The 18,287-nt window shown below is 34.3% G+C and overlaps 3 protein-coding genes across 4 annotated transcripts; all 3 read left to right on the top strand.

Annotated features, from left to right (window-relative positions):
• Positions 1-359: 359 nt before the first annotated feature.
• LOC111804962 (uncharacterized) lies at positions 360-3,757 on the top strand. Its single transcript, XM_023689808.2, has 4 exons — positions 360-473; positions 1,872-2,532; positions 2,621-2,704; positions 3,257-3,757. Exons 2-4 carry the CDS (start codon positions 1,920-1,922, stop codon positions 3,307-3,309), a joined length of 750 nt encoding a protein of 249 aa, XP_023545576.2. The 5' UTR covers positions 360-473; positions 1,872-1,919; the 3' UTR covers positions 3,310-3,757.
• A 2,218-nt stretch (positions 3,758-5,975) lies between these two features.
• On the top strand, positions 5,976-9,602 carry LOC111804809 (large ribosomal subunit protein bL21m). 2 transcript variants are annotated; one of them, XM_023689607.2, is made up of 6 exons: positions 5,976-6,201; positions 7,143-7,630; positions 7,722-7,802; positions 8,545-8,646; positions 8,992-9,066; positions 9,156-9,602. In XM_023689607.2, exons 2-6 carry the CDS (start codon positions 7,190-7,192, stop codon positions 9,267-9,269), a joined length of 813 nt encoding a protein of 270 aa, XP_023545375.2. In that variant the 5' UTR covers positions 5,976-6,201; positions 7,143-7,189; the 3' UTR covers positions 9,270-9,602. The 2 variants fall into 2 exon arrangements, with proteins under 2 accessions (XP_023545375.2, XP_023545373.2); XM_023689605.2 differs by having other exon boundaries at positions 5,977-6,254.
• Positions 9,603-12,668: 3,066 nt separating this feature from the next.
• LOC111805312 (catalase isozyme 2) lies at positions 12,669-17,058 on the top strand. Its single transcript, XM_023690320.2, has 5 exons — positions 12,669-12,826; positions 14,098-15,246; positions 15,329-15,418; positions 16,502-16,572; positions 16,666-17,058. The coding sequence occupies exons 1-5, from the start codon at positions 12,812-12,814 to the stop codon at positions 16,817-16,819; spliced, it is 1,479 nt and encodes a 492-aa protein (XP_023546088.1). The 5' UTR covers positions 12,669-12,811; the 3' UTR covers positions 16,820-17,058.
• Positions 17,059-18,287: the final 1,229 nt, after the last annotated feature.

The raw sequence follows: 18,287 nt of genomic DNA, 5'->3' as shown, positions 1-18,287 counted from the left end.
GATAATTATATCATTACTATCGTTTCAACCATTTTAACCGTATATGACAATTATACCCCTAATATCATTTCAACCATTTTAACCTTAGAACTTTTAAATTTTAGAATATTTTACTATTATACCCTTAGCATCGTTTCAACCCTAACACATGGGGGATTTAGTACAGTTTTAAAGTGAACTAAAAAAAAAAAAGTAAAAATTAATAATAATTTCAATTTCAATTTCTGAAAACCCCGTCGATACGACGTCGTCTCGAAGAATCATAAGCCGCTTTCTAGTCTTTCCTCGTTCTAGGGTGGGCCCACGACCGCTACTTTTAAATTAATTTAAAAAAAAAATAATAATAAACAAATAATAATTGAAAATAGAAAACCCATCTTCTTTCGAGCCAAAGTTTTCCCTTTTGAACTCGCCTCTCCCTCTCCCTTTCCCTCTCTCGTCGGTTGCAGAAGCCGAACAAGCTTCCTTCTCAGGTACCATTTCTCTACTCGATTCCTTCTTTCCTTCCTTACAACGCATAATCTTCGATCCTTTGATGCTCCGACCTACCCCCTCCTCCGTTGCGTAGCAGAAGCTTTGCCGACTGATTTTCATTTCTGCTTGTAGATGCATCCATGTAACTAGAATGAGTACAGGATTCACTATTATAATCGTTGTAACTTTTTGGCTGTGGATGTGGATGAGTTTGATTTCGTTTGATGTTGCTGCGGAATATTGTATGGGATTGATTGACCTGTTGCATTTCTCTTGACTCATTTGGACCTGAACTGTTAACTTTCTTCATTATGTCTTACGTGTTACGGAAATGGTTCTGCCTAGATCTGAGTTCTTACATTTTCTTTGGTGTTCTGTGTTTTAGTAAGACATGGTCAATTTAGCCAGATGAAACGTTTGTGGTTTAAATCCTATTTTCGTCCGTAATCTTTCATGGTTATTTAGTTTTGGCACCTAATTTTTCAGACGTTCTCTCTTAGTTTGTCAGTGTTCAATTGTTCTTAAATTTTGCATCGAAAATTGTTTTTGTCCTTTACCATTTAACAAAATTCTGGATCCGTTTTGAAATCTGGTGCTTGACCTACTATGTGGTGCAACCAATTTTTTATGTAGGCATTTACTCATGTAGTTAATGATCAAATCTTTATTTCTTTTTATGTCTAGTTTTTATATTAAACATTTTATTGAAAGAAATTAGTAGCAAGCACCAGTAAGATTTTTTGCACAAGGCTGTAGAACTAAAGTAAAATGTTTGAATGTTTAAGAATCAAAATGGAATAAGCATGAAAATCTAAAGAAACAAAATTTAAACCAACATTCTTTTGTTTCATAATGTGCCATCGTGCAAGTTTGATATGAAGTGTTATGCTAATATAGGTAAACGGATACTTGATGAACATTGTGTTGCATATTATTATGGAGTTAAACTTTGTAATTTAGCGAAGTAGAGAGGTTGGTACTTTAAGGTAGTTGAAACTTGAAAGTAAGAGCTTGGAAAGGGGTTGTAAACATCATGGAAGATATATTATTCAGGCATTTGATGTATACAATTTGATCAATTTTTTTGCTGTATAAGATAGTTTTAACTTCAAGTTAGTATTTATCTGAAAAATAATTCTGTACTCGATACCAGTTTAAGGAAATTGCTGATTGTCATGGAAAATATATAAACGCACTTCACTTATCGACTTCTTGATTTATGTACTTTGATTGTCTTGTGGTATCTGTGGTCTGATTTTCAAGCTTTGCAGTATAAGCTAGCTAGCATTCAACGTTAATGTGTGATTATCCTTTTACTTGATTGTTGGTGTGGTTGTGTGAAATAACGATATGGCTCTCTTGGGTGGAGATTTTGATTGGCTCTCTTGGCTTTCTAGGAGATAATTTGAAATCGTTATTTGGTTGAAGCTCTTCAAGTGTTCTAAATGATTGATAGCAAGTTGAACAGCGGTGGGATGGGTAGCTGCGAAACTCATTTGTCTATGTATAAGAGCAAGCAGTCTCCAATTGCAATGAAAAAGGTTGCTTTAAGAGATGTGCAGAATGATAATAGGAGTGTCGTGTATAACTATCCTGAAACTTCCTGTTCTTTGGGCGGCAAACTTGTGAATGGGAGTAAGGTTTCAGGAAGTAAGAGATCCAACCCGACATGCTCACCGAGCTCTGCAATCCATCAATCCTTCAAGGGGATTGGGGTAAATGAGCATATCATTTATGCCAACGGAGAAGTTGATGTGAAGCCTGGCAAAAAAAGAGCATTGGGAGGTAGCACATCTTGTGCACCCGCATTTTCTTCTCTTGCAGCCTCTCCGATGGCGTTTTCACCTGTTAGGTCTTCACTTCCCATCTTCACAGAAAAGGCTGGTAATTTTCTAGCAGTTACTGGATCCAATCTTCTGGGAATCCCTCCTGGTTTGGAGATTCTTCACTCTGTTGATTCAAATGGGATTACTGATGAGCAGAGAACAGAGCGTTTATTCAATCTTCAGAATCTCCTAAAACATTGTGACGAGTCGGATCAAAAAGGCTTTATCGAGTGTAAGTTGTGTTGAATAATCACTGTAGCTCACTTTCAGTATTTAAGTTCGACACTGCTAAGAATGCTCTTCTTTGTCTCGCTTTATAGTGCTCCATGGTTTACCTCCCTCTGAGCTCAGCAGACTTGCCATTAATCTGGAAAAGAAATCCATGCATCTGTCAGTAGAAGAAGGTAAAATTGCTTCAAACTTCTTTCAAATATCATGTTATGATGATAAAGAACATTCTTATATCACCCCAACATTCCATCAAATCTATATTTTGTTCCTTTAACGTCACTTTTAATCTTCCAAAACCCAAGAGACCAGATTATTATGTTGGTTTTCTTCTTAGAATGTCTCTTAGAATTATTGGAAATAAGCAAGTTGGGTGTTATTGACTACACTCTCCAACTTGAGGGGGAGTATTAGAATATATTTTATAGCCATAATCAGTTAGGATTTTTATTGTTGAGAGGAAAAATATTGATGATTTGCGGTGAATCAGGGACAATCATCTTTTGTTCTGATCTCTGTCACTTTTTATCCCACTTCTGTTTCTTGGACTTTCAATCCCATTATGTCTCTCATTCTTAACATGCTATCAGAGCATCATTCTTAACATGGTATCAGAGCTTCTCATTCTTAACAAGAATAATGTTTGATTGTTCTCGCTTGTGCTTGCAACATGCAACCAATGTTGTGACTTGGATTGAACAGGTAGCTAACAGGTTTATGTTCTTCAGGGAAAGAGATCCAACGGATGAAGGCTTTGAATATTCTGGGCAACCTTCAGTGACATCCGAAAGAAGCTTTGTTAGAACTAAATGAGAGGGCCATTTTCCATTTCTGCCATGATTGCACGACAGGACAAACTTGTTGATTGCTTGGTACAACAGCCGGCTGTAACTTTGAGCAAACCAGCATTCCATGAGAGCTGGCAGGGTATCATTTCCATAGAGCTTTCCGTTCTGGAGTTTGATTTGGGCAACAAAGTGTTGCTACTGCCAACAACATGAAACTCCACCTGCAGGTTAGTTTGGATAAGAAGCAAAAACAATAAATTACGTAAGAATCCATTGTACTCTTTAAGTTTGAACAATTTGGAAAGGCTTTTGGAAGATTTCTTTTCATATAACAAAATGTTTTAGTGAGAGAAGTATGTGCTGAGTTTATTACACTTTGTAATCCAACATCCTAATCAGTCCAATTACCATAAAGTTGTTGTCTTGGTCATTAATTTTCTATTGGAAGTTCTTATCTGACGTTGTTAGCTTTATTAACTCAGCTTAATCTACGTGTGTGTGTATATATATATATAGATAGATAATTTGACTCTTGTGAGATCTTTTTGGTTACCATATGTGGGGTGGGGTTCAAATTTTTTACTCTTTGGTTAAGGTTGAAATGTCCGTGCATGCCTTAACCAAGCTATGCTAGAGTCAAGTTGGTCTATAAAGGCATTATAGTGAGTAGGAGTGTTCGTGGGTTGAGACAAGTTGGTCTATAGAGGCATTATAGTGAGTAGGAGTGTTCGTGGGTTGAGACATTAATCTCACTTAACCAAGCTATGCTTGAGTCAGGCATTATAATGAGTAGGAGTGTTCGTGGGTTGAGACATTTATCTCACTTAACCAAGCTATGCTTGAGTCAAGTTGGTCTATAGAGGCATTATAGTGAGTAGGAGTGTTCGTGGGTTGAGACATTTATCTCACTTAACCAAGCTATGCTCGAGTCAAGTTGGTCTATAGAGGCATCATAGTGAGTAGGAGTGTTCGTAGGTTGAGACATGTGGAAGCCTATCTCGTTTGTGTCTCCACCTCTTATTTCAATCTTCATTTCTACAAAATCTGCATTTATTTTTACAGAAATTTCTGAAGGTTTGAGTTAATTGCAATAAAAAAAAATTTAATTTTTTTTAGTCAATAATTTCCGCTTTTCAATATAATTTCTATTAAAAACGTAAAAATTGTCATAAATTCAATATTGTTTCATAATTAAAAAATATAATACAATACTAAACATAATTTCTAAAATTTCCAACCTCAAAAGTTATTTATTACTAAATAATTAAAAAGAAAATAAAGAAATAAATTTGTACGTATAAAATATAAATATAATAAGTTGTTTTGGGTCTTAGTTTTAATATATAAATATATATATCTATATTTATATATAAAAAGTGAGGTAGAGTCATATCACTTAACGTAGTCGTATCGCTACAGCAACGTAGTAGGGTCTTGCAAACCTCCTTGATATATTCCAACAATGCATAAGTTCTACATTTCACAATATATTATTTACTATAATTCACGATTTGAATATTAATATATTATCTAATAAATCTTATTCGACTAATTTGGATCTTCATTCAAATTTCAAATATATTTTTAATGTATACATTAATTATTTTAATATTTATATACAATATATATTTTTTTTTAACATATCTAATGTATTAAATATTAATTTAATTTTTTTTTTCATTTACATTTAACATGTCTACTACATTAAATATTAATTTAAACATTTTAAAGTAAATATATTTTTCCTATTTATTTAATATATCTCTTAATATATTAAACATTAATTTAAACCCATTCACTTTTTTTTTTCTTTCAATTAAACCATTTTAGTACTATTATGAATTAGCAAGAGGATTTTATAACCTACAAATTATACCAAATTAATTCTTTAAACTCTTTAATTAATCAATTTCTATTTATGCAATCTAAGACAAATTCTTTAAGTGATATAATCATTACAAACAAGTCAATCATTCCCAAGTTATTCATAATTACAGCTAGGTAATAAGTTCGTTTTACTCCTGTAATTACGTCTTTAATCTTAAATATCAACTAATTCTCTAATTAATTTTCATTCTTAAACTATAGTGACTCCACTCTAAATTTAAAGTTGAATTCTTATGCACAGTATGCGCACAGTATGCATGGTTAAACAAGTTGTGTCCATGGATATAATCAAGTCAGTCCTTTCCAAGTTGTTTGTAAATATAATTTACTCTTTAATTAATCTAACGAACAATTTGTTTATACTCCAATCATAAATTAAGTTTTGGGTCAGTGAGAGGGTAAGACTCCGTTGTTCAAATCCCAAAATCAACCGTTAGAACGACTTATCTACTTACTCTTATATGAAAATGAATGAATTCTTATCTCGTAAAATTGTGTTCTAAAATTTTTATTTTATTAAGTTTTTAAAATGAGTAACTTATTGAATTAGCTACAAAAGTCACTTTCACAGAGCAAGCACTCCCTTACCGATAAAATAATAATAATAATAATAATAATTTTAGAGGTTTTATGTATAATTTAATTTTAAAAATAAAAACAATAATTATTAGCCACATTAATTTTTTTTTTTTTTTTTTTTTCCTTAAACCATCGTGGATTTATTTTATTTTATTTTTATTTTTTTTCTAAAACCCTATTTCATTTCACGTTTAGGCAAACCTCCCTCCGTTCCCTCTCATTTCCAGTCACTGTACCCCGCTTCTGCACGCCGCTCCCTCACAACGCAGTCTCAACCTTCTGACGACGTCGCCGCCGCCGCCGCTTCCTCCCTGTCACACTCTATCGCCTCTCGAGCAATCAGAGTTACTTATTTCTGGTGTTTTTTCTCTTCTTCTCAGAAACAGAATCGGTGGTTCAGCCCCTTACCTGCGTCGTTGGTGAGATCGCATCCCCCTCACATCTAGCGCCGCTCATTTTTTAGATCCCCAAGGTTTTGATTCTTGTTTTGTTTCTCATTTTAGTTCGTTGATTTATGTTGTTTATTCTGTTCTCACACGAAGAAGTAAAGCAAAAGAAGAATAATCTTTCTTGTTGATTTCTTTTTCAACCAATGTTAAAAAAAACCAAACGAAAACGTAAAACTAAAAATGTATGCATCATGGATTAGGAAAATGCAGATTGAATTACAAAAATTTATTCTTATCCAAATCAATAAATGAAAGGGAACAAAAAAGTTCAAGAAGATTACAAATCAAAAAAGAAAACACACCTGCATGTAGTTTGCTTTGGCTAGTGAAAAAGACTAGTTGGAATCGAAAATCTGTATTGAAAATATTGTTTCAGTTAAAACAGAACACAAAATACCGAAAATAATGCTGGGTAGTTGGAGGCAAAATATTGTAGCATATACCAAAAAGAAAATCATAAGTAGGAAAGAACATCAGATAATGCAAGCGATTCTCTGAAAGTGTTTTTGGAGAGCATGTAGAGATTTTCAGGATCGGACTTGAAAGCCCTGATCCTTAACCACAACAGACAAAGGAAAATTTTCTTAGACGTTTCCTCCCTACACCGTTCACTTTCTTGTTTCTACAAGATTTTAAAAGGATCCACCGGACACAAGGAATGACTAGACCTTGAGTTAGCTTGAATGGGGTTGATTTTGCTTGAATATTGAAAACATTATTGATGCATATGAACTGCCGTGAGAAGGGATAAATTAATCAAAAGGGATCTCCTATAGGGTTTAATTGGAAACATGTTTTTTTTTTTTTTTTTGGCCTCATACAAACATGCTAATTATATTCAGGGGTTCCAGACAGGGGTTTATGTTTTTATTTTAATTCTGCGGACTGAGAAGGTTAGAATATTGCTGCAGCATGTGTAGGTGCTGTCTATAGATCAGAGGCCATTAGGATCACCACCATGGCGAACAGACGGTGTTTACAAGTACTAACTCGTCATGCCTCGGCCATCTTTTCCACCAAGCCATATATCCACTCCCTGAAGATCGCACCTTCCTTCTTATCCCAGAATTTTCGTACACATGCTTCTGTACCAAACTGTCTATTTGCTAAAATCGATCCTTCTTTGTGTACCAACTGGTCACATTCCCGATATCTCTCATCTGATAGTCAGAATGGCAATGAAGATGATGATACTGAAGAAGATGATGATGAAGATGACGAGGATTATGATAGTGGTGAGGATGATGATATTTCAGTGCCGAGTAGGGGTATGCAAAAGGAGTATACGAAGGAGGAGAAGGAGGCAGAAGCAGCTGCTATTGGATATAAAGTAGTTGGGCCAATTGATCGATCTAGTGAGGTTTTCAAGCCTTATGAACCTGTTTTTGCTGTCGTTCAGGTTCAAACTGTTGCATATATTAATGAGTTTTATGAATTAGTAGTTGGTCTCTTATCATTTATCCACTCTTTTCTTTTGGTGGCTCTTGTAGATTGGCTCACACCAATTCAAGGTTAGCAACGGAGATAGTATTTTTACTGAGAGATTAAAATTCTGCGATGTGAATGACAAGGTTTGCAATTCCTATACCATTGTATGTTGTGGAATTTTTAGATGTAGATCATCCTTTTTTGATTCATATCCTAGCTTTTGGCCATGTTTCCACATGGTGTCCTACTCCCAATCTTTTGATATTTGCGGTCTAACCGAACTAATAATGCTGCATCTCTAAATGGTCTTATAGTGTGTTTGGAATAATGAATGCTTTTTAAACAAATTATTTTTCTTCAAGTACCTTCGGAAAAATTAATAATTTCAAGTTTATGGTATTACTATGTTGTTTTGATTGGTACAAAGATTCGATGTAGGCATTAATTTGGTGGAGCAGTTTTCGGATTTAATAAGTACAGGAGAGCTCCTTTGTTTGTATTAGAAGAGCGCCTAAACACCAACTGTTTTACATACATAAGAAGTTGCACTTTTCTGCTCTTCATAGATGTGGCCAAAATATGTATTTTATTTAATACGAAGGATCGGTTCAGGCTAACTAAACAAGGAAAACGTAAATATTTTTCGTTTGGTAGCTTTTATTCACGTTCATATTGTTGCTCACTTGTGAGATACTTCATTAGAGGACCCCTTTTTCCTTGACAAACTTGAATACTGTTCTGTAATGTTTGCTTTATACCTTGCCTACTTAAGGATTTTGATCATCTGTGTAGAACTTCCGTACTGTCATTGGCTTGTTATTCTTTTCTACATTTCATCTTGAGTAAACTTTAATGATTATTCTTTTATGAATTTATCTTTTGCAGTTGATATTGAATAGGGTTCTTTTGCTTGGCTCAAGTAGACAAACGATTGTCGGTAGGCCTACAGTACCAAGTGCAGTTGTTCAAGCAGTTGTTGAGGAACATGTAAGATTGACAGCTAAACTACTTACTCACATTTTCTTGCTAGTGCAATATATTATAAGAAGAAAACTTTGTTGTGTTTTTACTGATGCTAGCCTGTGGTCTCTTACATTTCATTTTCGAAGGACTAATTTTGTTGTTCTTCGTGCACTTTAGAAAAGATATATTTAATGGATTCAAAGCATAGCTCAACTAGTTAAGATATATGCGTTCATCCTTATCCGCACATATTAAACTAACTAAAAATAGGATGTCTTCTACTTCCGATGCTTTCATTTCCTCGCTTTCTTGTTTTCAAATTTGTGTTCCAATTTGTTAGAACTGAATGATCGTTCCTCCTTTTCAAAGGCATTGGATGCAAAAGTAATCATCTTCAAGAAAAAAAGAAGGAAGAATTACCGTCGAACCAAAGGACATCGCCAGGTATATATATCCAGACTATCCAATTCGAATAAAAGAGTTTCGTTTTCAAGTTATCTGATGACCTGTTTCTGCAATATTTTGTATCACAGGAATTAACGAAGTTGAGGATCATCAATATCGAAGGCATCGACAAACCAGAAATCATCGAAAAGTCTTCGAAAGTAGCTGGTAAGAATCCAAAACAAGTTTCAGTAGCTGCTTAGTAGAGAAGGCTGCATGATTCTAACTAGCTAGCTTGAATTACTTGATACCTTAAAGAGTGAGTCATATGCTCCCCAACTAGACATGTTTTGTAGGATGGCCGGCCACCATGCTTAGATACCCATTCCATTTCTTTCTTCCTTTTCCTGCTAGTTTTCCCCTAAAATGTGATGTCTTATATTTAAATAAATTTGAATTTGCTCATGAGAATTGCTGTCATTCATTTGAGAAGAGTTTGAAATTGCAATGACTATGTATTGTATGGTTGATCTTGATTTTCCTGTACTGAGATTTGGTATATTCATGCTTGTTGGGAGATTGCTTGCTGGATCATACATTCAATGGCCATATGGTTCCTTTTTTCTTTTATTAAAATTTGCACAAGGATCTCTGAGATGAACCAAGTTGCCTATCAACTTATCTCTTCATCAGCATCTTCTCCCCTTCTCATGTTTTTTTTTAGTTCATCTCGCCCGTGATCGGTTGGCCAGCGTCATTAACCTCGGTTAATCGATGGATGGAAATCGACATGTCGGGATCAACAATAGTTTGTTTCTAAAACTGATGTCGCTGGTCGCCTAGCGTCGTATTCTAGTTTTCAAATACGAAAGATTTGATAAATGTGCGCTTATGTTTGTATCTATTCTTTCTATCGTGTTGCATAACCCAAAGACGCTCTCCCAACCTACGGAAAAACCTTTTCTTGATGGTTGGCGTAAAAACTCTTGCATCTTTTGAGACACTTTTGTGCGGATGATATCAATCTTGATAGATGAAACAAAAAATGAAAATTAACCGAAATTAAATATTATTTTAAATAGTTAGGTAAGTAATTAATAATTTGTAGGTCACATTATTCTCAGTTTCTTTTGACATTCAACTAAATTCCTAAAATATCTAGATAGATAGAGTTAAGGATTTAGATACTGAACATTTAATTTTTAATTTAGCTGAAAAACAACCTAAATAAATAATAATAATAATAATAATAAAAAAGTAAAATCCCAATTTCAAATTTGATGAAACAAATATTATTTTAGGAAATTTAGAAAACTTAACTAAAAATTACTAAAATAAATAATATTAAATATTAAATTAAATAAATTAACCCTATTTAAAAATTTCAATAATACTCTTAAAACTTCAAAAAAAAAAAAAAAAAAAAAAAAGTTTTAACCTTTAAAAAAATATAATATATATATATTTTACAAGTTAATATTTTATTTCAAAAATACCTTTAAACTTTTAAGAATGTTTCAAAAATAGCATTTAACTTTTAAAAATATTTTAAAAAATATCATTGAATAGGTAAAAATCTCGTTAATATCATGTTTAAAAAAATACTCATGAACTTTAAAAAAGTAACATTACAAAGTTTAAAGATAATTTATCTTCATAGTTTTGTTCATATATTTTGTTCATATATTGACGATAAAATTGCAACTTTTAAAATTTCATAGATATTTTTTTGAGATAATATTAGTGGCAAGGGTATTTTTTAAAATTTTTAAAAAGTTAAAAAATTATTTTCTTTAAAAATGTGATTTTAAACAGTTAATTATTGCTTAATTAGGGCAGATAAACCAAAACTACATCAAAATTTGGCACTTAATTCAATAAAGTGACCACGTGGATATAAAAGTAATTCTACAAATAATCTGAAATTAAAATAAAATACACATAATTTAAATATTTTTAACTCAAATATTAATTTTGTAACATTAAAAGAATAATTAAATTTACATGTCTTATCCCCCCCCCCCCCCCCCCTTTTTGTTACTCCTTTATTATGGGAGAATTATAGAATAAATAAATTAAAATAAATAAATATAAAACAAATTAGACTCAAATTTAATTTAGTCCTCCAAATTTTAAATAAAAAAAATCTCATTATCAATATTTAATATATAAAAATGATAGTTTTAAATAAATTTTATCTCTTAATTGAAATTAAATTAACAAATTTTTAATTATAAACGCTAAATTATTATGTACTTAGTATTAATAAAAATAAAAATAATAGCTCTATATTTTTTTATTAATTTTTTATTTTAATATAAAATGAAAAAGATAAGCATAAAATTACAATTATAGCGTTAATAATTGGACCGAACATTATTAATTATTTATTTATTATTTTCTTATTTTTTGTGAATATATAGATAAGTACAGAACCAGCATGGGTAAATGGTGTGGGTCCACTACCCAATGGACACCTCACCAACTTTATGGATTTACGTGTTATAATTATTTTCTTTGTCGGATATTAAAAATATTATTTTTTAGATCTAACTTTTTATTTTATTTTTTATTTTTAATCTTTAAAAAAGTTATTTATTTATTTTAATTATGAATATATAAATAAATTAGACTTTAGTCTAAAAATTAACCTATGTATTTTTATCTTTATTTTAAATTTCTTAATACAAAAATTATGATTTGGATAACATTTTTTTTTTAATCTTCGCGATCTATGGACCGATGGACCGAGTATTTGAATTATTTGCATAGTCTATTTTCAACTTAGAAAAATCATGCTGATATCATTTTGGCTAAAATCGACCGTTTAAATTTATTTTTCAATTAAATGTTCATTTTATTGTCGTTTACTATCATTTTCCAAGTATTGACTCTGACATTTTTAACTCACTATAAACTTTTTTCTTTCGTGAATTCAGCACCGAGTGAGATGGATAAGTTGAACCGTAGTTCTTTTTAATATAATTAAATTAACTACATAATTTTTTTTATTAATTATTAAGTTAGGAGAGAAAATAACACGTTGCCTTTGAAAACAAATATAAAAATTGACAAGTGGGTGAAAATTCAAATACACCTTTCAAGACACATCGTAATCTCACGACAAGGGTAAAATTGGAATTTCAACATACCCTCAAAATTACGCTGATATACCGCTCTTTTATTATTATTATTTTTGTATATTTCTTAGTTGGGTATCTGTTTTTTTTACTGTATACTACAATTTTCAACAACCAATCAACGGTGTATTAAACGTTCGATAAATGATTTTAACAGTACGATCAAATTAACCTCGTAATTTCCTATTACTAACAAATTTTATTAGACTTTTTAGAAATAAAAATGGAAAAAAAAAAATAGAATTGAATAATTTTTAAGGTAAGAGTGATTTGGACGCTGGGCCACGTATGATAGCGAAATGACAAAAGAGCCCTTGTGTAGTGGCAATTAGAGAGATTGTTGCTTCACTTTCTATCTCAGTCAGGGACATAATGGGAAAACGACACCAAAAATATCATCCCCATTTTTCCACGCCCGTCTTCCTTCCCCAACCTCCCTATTGGCTTGGTGTGGATTACGATCAGGAAAGGGGCCCACTGTTTGGAGTCCGACTTGTCGTTTTTTCTTTTATCTCAAAACGACACTAAATGAACCGTCGGTGAAAAAAGTAAGAGAAAACTGTAGAAAATCCACCATAAAATCCCCTCATTCTCCCTCACTTCCTTCTCCACTATCTTCCCATTACTTCTCTCTCTTACTTCTTTCTCTCTCCTCGCCGTCCGCCATGGATCCCTACAAGGTATTCTCCTTAACTATTCTCCTTTTTTCTGCAAATAACCGCCAGATCTGGGATTTCCGGCGCCGGAGTTCTGATTTTTTTTCAGCCCTACGGCGGCGTATTCCCCGTTTTCTAACGTCATGGCGACGGGTCGGGTCGGGTCGGACCCGATCGGATGCTTGTCGTCTTCTTTAGACGTGTAAACGTGGTCAAGTCCGGTCAATTTATCGGGTCTGGAATATGACTTGACCCGGATCAGTAACTTAGCTAAAGGAAAATATATATATATTTTTTAAATTACTGGAAAATCTGTATATAAAATTAATTCGATTTGGTTAAGGTTATTCGTGTTATTAAATTGTTTGGACCACTGCAACATAAATTTCCATCTTTATTTTAAGTATTTTTAATTTTTTTTTATAAAAAGATTTCGGGAAAATAATAGTTATATGAAACTTTGACTACAGTATTGATAATCTGTTTAGATCTGTTTAGTTGTGTGTTCGATGACTTGGATCGAATTGATTACTATGCTGACTGTCTAATAGTACAGGATCTAGTGAGTTTTTTCTTAAATGATTTGGGTTAGAAATTGCTATCATCTGTAGTCGTATGATATTATCCACTTTGAACATGAGTTTTCATGTCTTTACTTTTGTTTTCCCGAAAAAGTCTCGTACTAATAAAGATGGCTCAACCTCTTCCAACATTCCTCAACAATACTCCCCTCGAACAAAGTACACTATAGAGCCTCCCTTGAAGTTAATGGAGCCCTAAATGAATTACACCTATTATTCGAAACTTGAGTCACTTTTAACTATACTTATGAGGCTCACGACTTAACAATTGAAGATTTTATTGACATGACTAAATTAAGGGCATGACTCTGATACCAACTGTCACAGTCGTACATCTTTAACCGTGTGTCGTCGTGATGTTGACACAGTCACGATAGCCTTAGGAGGACTAAGCCCCCATCATATTTTTTTTTGCCAAACTTTATGGTTTCGTCCTATTGTTGGTCAGTTTTGCCTTTGTGAAAATTTAAAATAAAATATACAATTTAATTTTTTTTTTAATATTTAATTTTATGATTGAAAATCCCACCTACTTTCCCACGTGATTGCTTTTCTATTTATTTATTTTTTCAAAAAATTTAAACGTAAATATATTTCAAGTAGAATTTATTTATTTAGTACATTAGGAAAGTTAATATATATATATTTTTATTTCAATAAATAATAATAATAATAATCATTTTTTTTTTTTTTTGTGATGATATAATTGGACAGTACCGGCCATCCAGCGCGTACAACACACCGTTCTGCACGACAAACTCCGGCGCACCAATATGGAACAACACAGCCGTGATGTCCGTCGGCGAAAGAGGCCCCATCCTTCTAGAAGACTACCAACTCATCGAAAAAATCGCCACATTCACTCGCGAAAGAATCCCGGAGCGTGTAGTTCACGCGCGAGGAGCCAGTGCCAAGGGCTTCTTCGAAGTAACCCACGACGTCTCCGACTTATCCTGCGCCGACTTCCTCCGTGCACCGGGCGTCCAAACCCCCGTCATCGTCCGTTTCTCCACCGTCATCCACGAACGTGGCAGCCCCGAAACCCTCCGCGATCCACGTGGCTTCGCCGTCAAATTCTACACGCGCGAAGGCAACTTCGATCTAGTTGGCAATAACTTCCCTGTCTTTTTCGTACGCGACGCGATGCAATTCCCTGACGTCATCCGCGCGTTTAAACCAAATCCCAAATCCCATCTCCAAGAATCTTGGAGATTCCTAGATTTTTGCTCTTACCACCCTGAAAGCTTGCTCTCCTTCGCTTGGTTCTATGATGACGTGGGCATCCCTATTAACTACCGCCACATGGAGGGCTTCGGCGTGCAAGCCTATTCTTTAATCAACAAAGCCGGTAAAGCTCGGCTCGTTAAATTCCATTGGAAACCCACTTGTGGGGTTAAGAGCATGCTTGAGGAGGAAGCCATTAGAGTCGGCGGCTCCAATCATAGCCACGCCACTCAAGATCTCTATGAGTCCATTGCCGCCGGGAACTTCCCGGAGTGGCGGCTTTACATTCAAACCATTGATTATGAAGACCAAAACAATTATGATTTTGAGCCGCTCGACACGACCATTGCTTGGCCGGAGGATGTCGTGCCGTTGCGACCGGTGGGACGGTTGGTTTTGAATAAGAATATTGATAATTTCTTTGCTGAGAATGAGATGTTGGCGTTCTCTATGTCGTTGGTGCCGGGGATTCATTACTCCGATGATAAGATGTTGCAAGCTAGGAGCTTTGCTTATGCTGATACTCAAAGGCATCGGCTTGGGCCTAATTATCTTCAGCTGCCGGTTAATGCTCCTAAGTGTCCTCACCATAATAATCATCATGAAGGGTTTATGAACTTTATGCATAGAGATGAGGAGGTTGGTTTGTGATTTCATTTTGTTTCTTGAATTGGGTTTCTTTCGAAATTGTTATTTGATGGGTTTTTTTTTGGTTTGTTAGGTGAATTACTTCCCTTCGAGATACGATGCTTGTCGCCATGCTGAGAAGTACCCGATGCCGCCCAATGTGTTGAGCGGAAAAAGAGAAAGGGTTAGTGTTCGTTTCTTATTAGAGATGTTTATTTAGCTAGTAAGGACCCTGTCTCTCAAATGGAACTAAGATTTTCCATTTAGAGAATAGAGAGAGATTTCTCGTCATTATCTAAACGGGGTCGAGAACTGTTATTTATTTCCCATCTCAGATGGAGCTAAGAATCTCCGTTTGGAGAATAGAGAGATTTCTCCTCATTATCTAAACGAGGTTGGGAATTGTGATTATATTTCCTATCTCTAGTGGAGCTAAGAATCTCCATTTAGAGAATAGAGAGAGATTTCTCGTCATTATCTAAACAGGGTCGTAAACTGTGATTATATTTTCCATCTCGAATGGAGCTAAGAATCTCTATTTAGAGAATAGAGAGAGATTTCTCCTCATTACCTAAAGAGGGTCGGGAACTGTGATTATATTTCCCATCTCGAATGGAGCTAAGAATCTCCGTTTAGAGAATAGAGAGAGACTTCTCCTCATTATCTAAACATGGTTGGGAACTGTGATTATATTTCTCATCTCAAATGGAGCCAAGAATCTCCATTTAGAGAACAGAGATAGATTTCTCCTCATTATCTAAATAGGGTCGGAAACTATGATTATATTTCCCATCTCTAATGGAGTTAAGAATCTCCCTTTAGAGAATAGAGAGAGATTTCTCCGCATTATCTAAACGGGGTCGAGAACTATGATTATATTTCCCATCTTACCCACCTGAAAGAGATGATGATAGAGAAGTCCCACCTCGCCCCGTACCCATCACTATTGAGAATATTTACTAAACCCACCACGGTGGTAAAAATTATCTATGTATAATTATTTACCGAATCAAATAAATTATAAAAGAAATGGAAAGGAGAGCAAAAGGATGAATGATATTTGATTATAATAAAAAAGGTCAAATACGATACTTATATGAAACCATAATAGAAGACTAAATATCCTCAATCATACCAAATACATTATCGTGTGTTGTGTTATCTTCAACAACTATGTTTTGGTGTGTTGTGTTAATAATGGAGTGAGTGGAAGAGACAAGAATTAGTGGTGGGGCTTTAACTTTTTGACTTTTTCACAACTTTTCAGTGTGTGATTCCAAAGGAGAATCATAACTTCAAGCAAGCTGGAGACAGATACCGATCATGGGCACCAGACAGGTACCCACCACCCCATACAGCTATATAATTTTCTATAACTATTTAGAACCAAAACAGATCAATTTTCATAAAGCTTATTATATGTTAATCCAGGCAAGAACGGTTCGTAAATCGGTTCGTAGAAGCGTTATCGGACCCAAAAGTGACTCATGAGGTTCGCAACATATGGATCTCGTATTGGACTCAGGCAGACAGGTCTCTGGGACAAAAGATAGCGTCTCGTATGAATGCGAGACCAAACATGTAACAAACCCGACATTATTACGCCGCGAAGCTTCGGAATGTTTAAGGTTAATATGCAAGAAGATCGTGTTCAACTATGCATATGTAAGACTAAAGCTGTTGTAATTTGGGTCCCTGTCGTTCAACTTTGTTGCTGTTTCTTTGTATGGCGGCTGACAAATGGGTGTGTTTTTATGCTTTGAATCCCTCCCATTGGTCGCCTTTGTTGCTTCCTATGAATAAAAATGGCTTCTTTTTCTTCTCTCTCTATTGCTCAAACCTCCATGCAATGATCTTTGTATTGTATTCGACGATTTAGATTCTATCGTTTGTGTTTGCCTTCGATCTCTCTTTAATTATGATTTTGAAGTTTTCCCGTTATAGATGTTGTTTAATTCGAGAAGCAAGGTCCCGCCTTGAACGGGATGAAAAATTTTCACTTAAATGAAGAGACAGTAGGGATAATTTTTTTTTTTCTGTGAGCTAAATGGGGTCGGGGATGGAAATTGTATCTCGGTTCTTGTGTTCCTCCCCAACCTGGTCAAGATTAACTTATTGTATATTTATATTATATAAATGTATTTATTTATTTACATAGTAAAGAAAAGTATAAACGTTGGAGATAAGATTCGATTCCTTAAAGTCATGGTCCATCTAGTTGTCGTGGTGCGGTGTGGGTCAACCATATACGTAACCCTTGGTGAAGAAAAGTATAAACATTGGGGATAAGATTCGGATCCTTAAGTTCATGGTCCACCTAATTGTCGTGGTGCGGTGTGGGTCAACCATCTACGTAACCCTTGATGAAGAGGCGGTTAAAAGAAGAAACAACCTACGAGTTTAGTACTAGCCAAGTTGTGGTATGTTGTCTTCTTCCCTTTGATTCTTACTACCATGACAAGGACTTCCGCTAGAGACATTAGAACGTGTTGGACATAGCACTATATCGATGTGAGTATTTTCCTCGCTTCCACATGGAGAGGTTGTGAATATGGACTAGATTTTGCGCAAACATCAAGACCTATTTAAAGATTCGGGAAGAATTTGAAGTTTTCTCAGAAACCAAACCGACTTAAAAAGTACTCATGATAGGTAGTAACAGCACTTTCAGAGGTCAGATTAAGACAAACTTGTAATATCTATAGAAGCGTGTTATTAAAGTTTAGAACTGAGATGAGTTGATTAGAACGATTAAAAGAATGTTAAGTTTAGAACTGAAACCGTTAAGATGCTTGATTTTTTAAGAAAACGACGCATAATATGTTAATATTGTTATACGAGGACGATTAGGAGTTCACCAACAATCTCCTAATTGTGAATTAAGCTCGTTTGTTGAGAGCCGGGATAATATTTTAGAATTGGCTATGTTTGATTTGTGCTCTGTGGAGACTATTAGAGGTTGACCGATTAGTTTCTTTTAGTTTATCTACCCGGGCATGGGTCTATAGTAGTATCATTATAAGTTGATAGAGTTAGGGTTGAGCTTTAAAAAT

This window comes from Cucurbita pepo, chromosome 11 (assembly GCF_057944985.1).
Source record: "Cucurbita pepo subsp. pepo isolate OVF chromosome 11, ASM5794498v1, whole genome shotgun sequence".
Taxonomy (NCBI): Eukaryota; Viridiplantae; Streptophyta; class Magnoliopsida; order Cucurbitales; family Cucurbitaceae; genus Cucurbita; species Cucurbita pepo.
This window is presented reverse-complemented; position numbering and strand designations above follow the sequence as displayed.

Coding starts and splice junctions, on each gene's coding strand:
- LOC111804962 (XM_023689808.2), top strand. CDS start 1,920: ATGATTGATAGCAAGTTGAACAGCGGTGGGATGGGTAGCTGCGAAACT. Junction 2,533..2,620: donor TCAAAAAGGCTTTATCGAGT/GTAAGTTGTGTT, acceptor CTCGCTTTATAG/TGCTCCATGGTTTACCTCCC. Junction 2,705..3,256: donor GCATCTGTCAGTAGAAGAAG/GTAAAATTGCTT, acceptor TATGTTCTTCAG/GGAAAGAGATCCAACGGATG.
- LOC111804809 (XM_023689607.2), top strand. CDS start 7,190: ATGGCGAACAGACGGTGTTTACAAGTACTAACTCGTCATGCCTCGGCC. Junction 7,631..7,721: donor CTGTTTTTGCTGTCGTTCAG/GTTCAAACTGTT, acceptor TGGCTCTTGTAG/ATTGGCTCACACCAATTCAA. Junction 8,647..8,991: donor AAGCAGTTGTTGAGGAACAT/GTAAGATTGACA, acceptor TCCTTTTCAAAG/GCATTGGATGCAAAAGTAAT.
- LOC111805312 (XM_023690320.2), top strand. Junction 15,247..15,328: donor TTATGCATAGAGATGAGGAG/GTTGGTTTGTGA, acceptor TTGGTTTGTTAG/GTGAATTACTTCCCTTCGAG. Junction 15,419..16,501: donor TGAGCGGAAAAAGAGAAAGG/GTTAGTGTTCGT, acceptor ACAACTTTTCAG/TGTGTGATTCCAAAGGAGAA.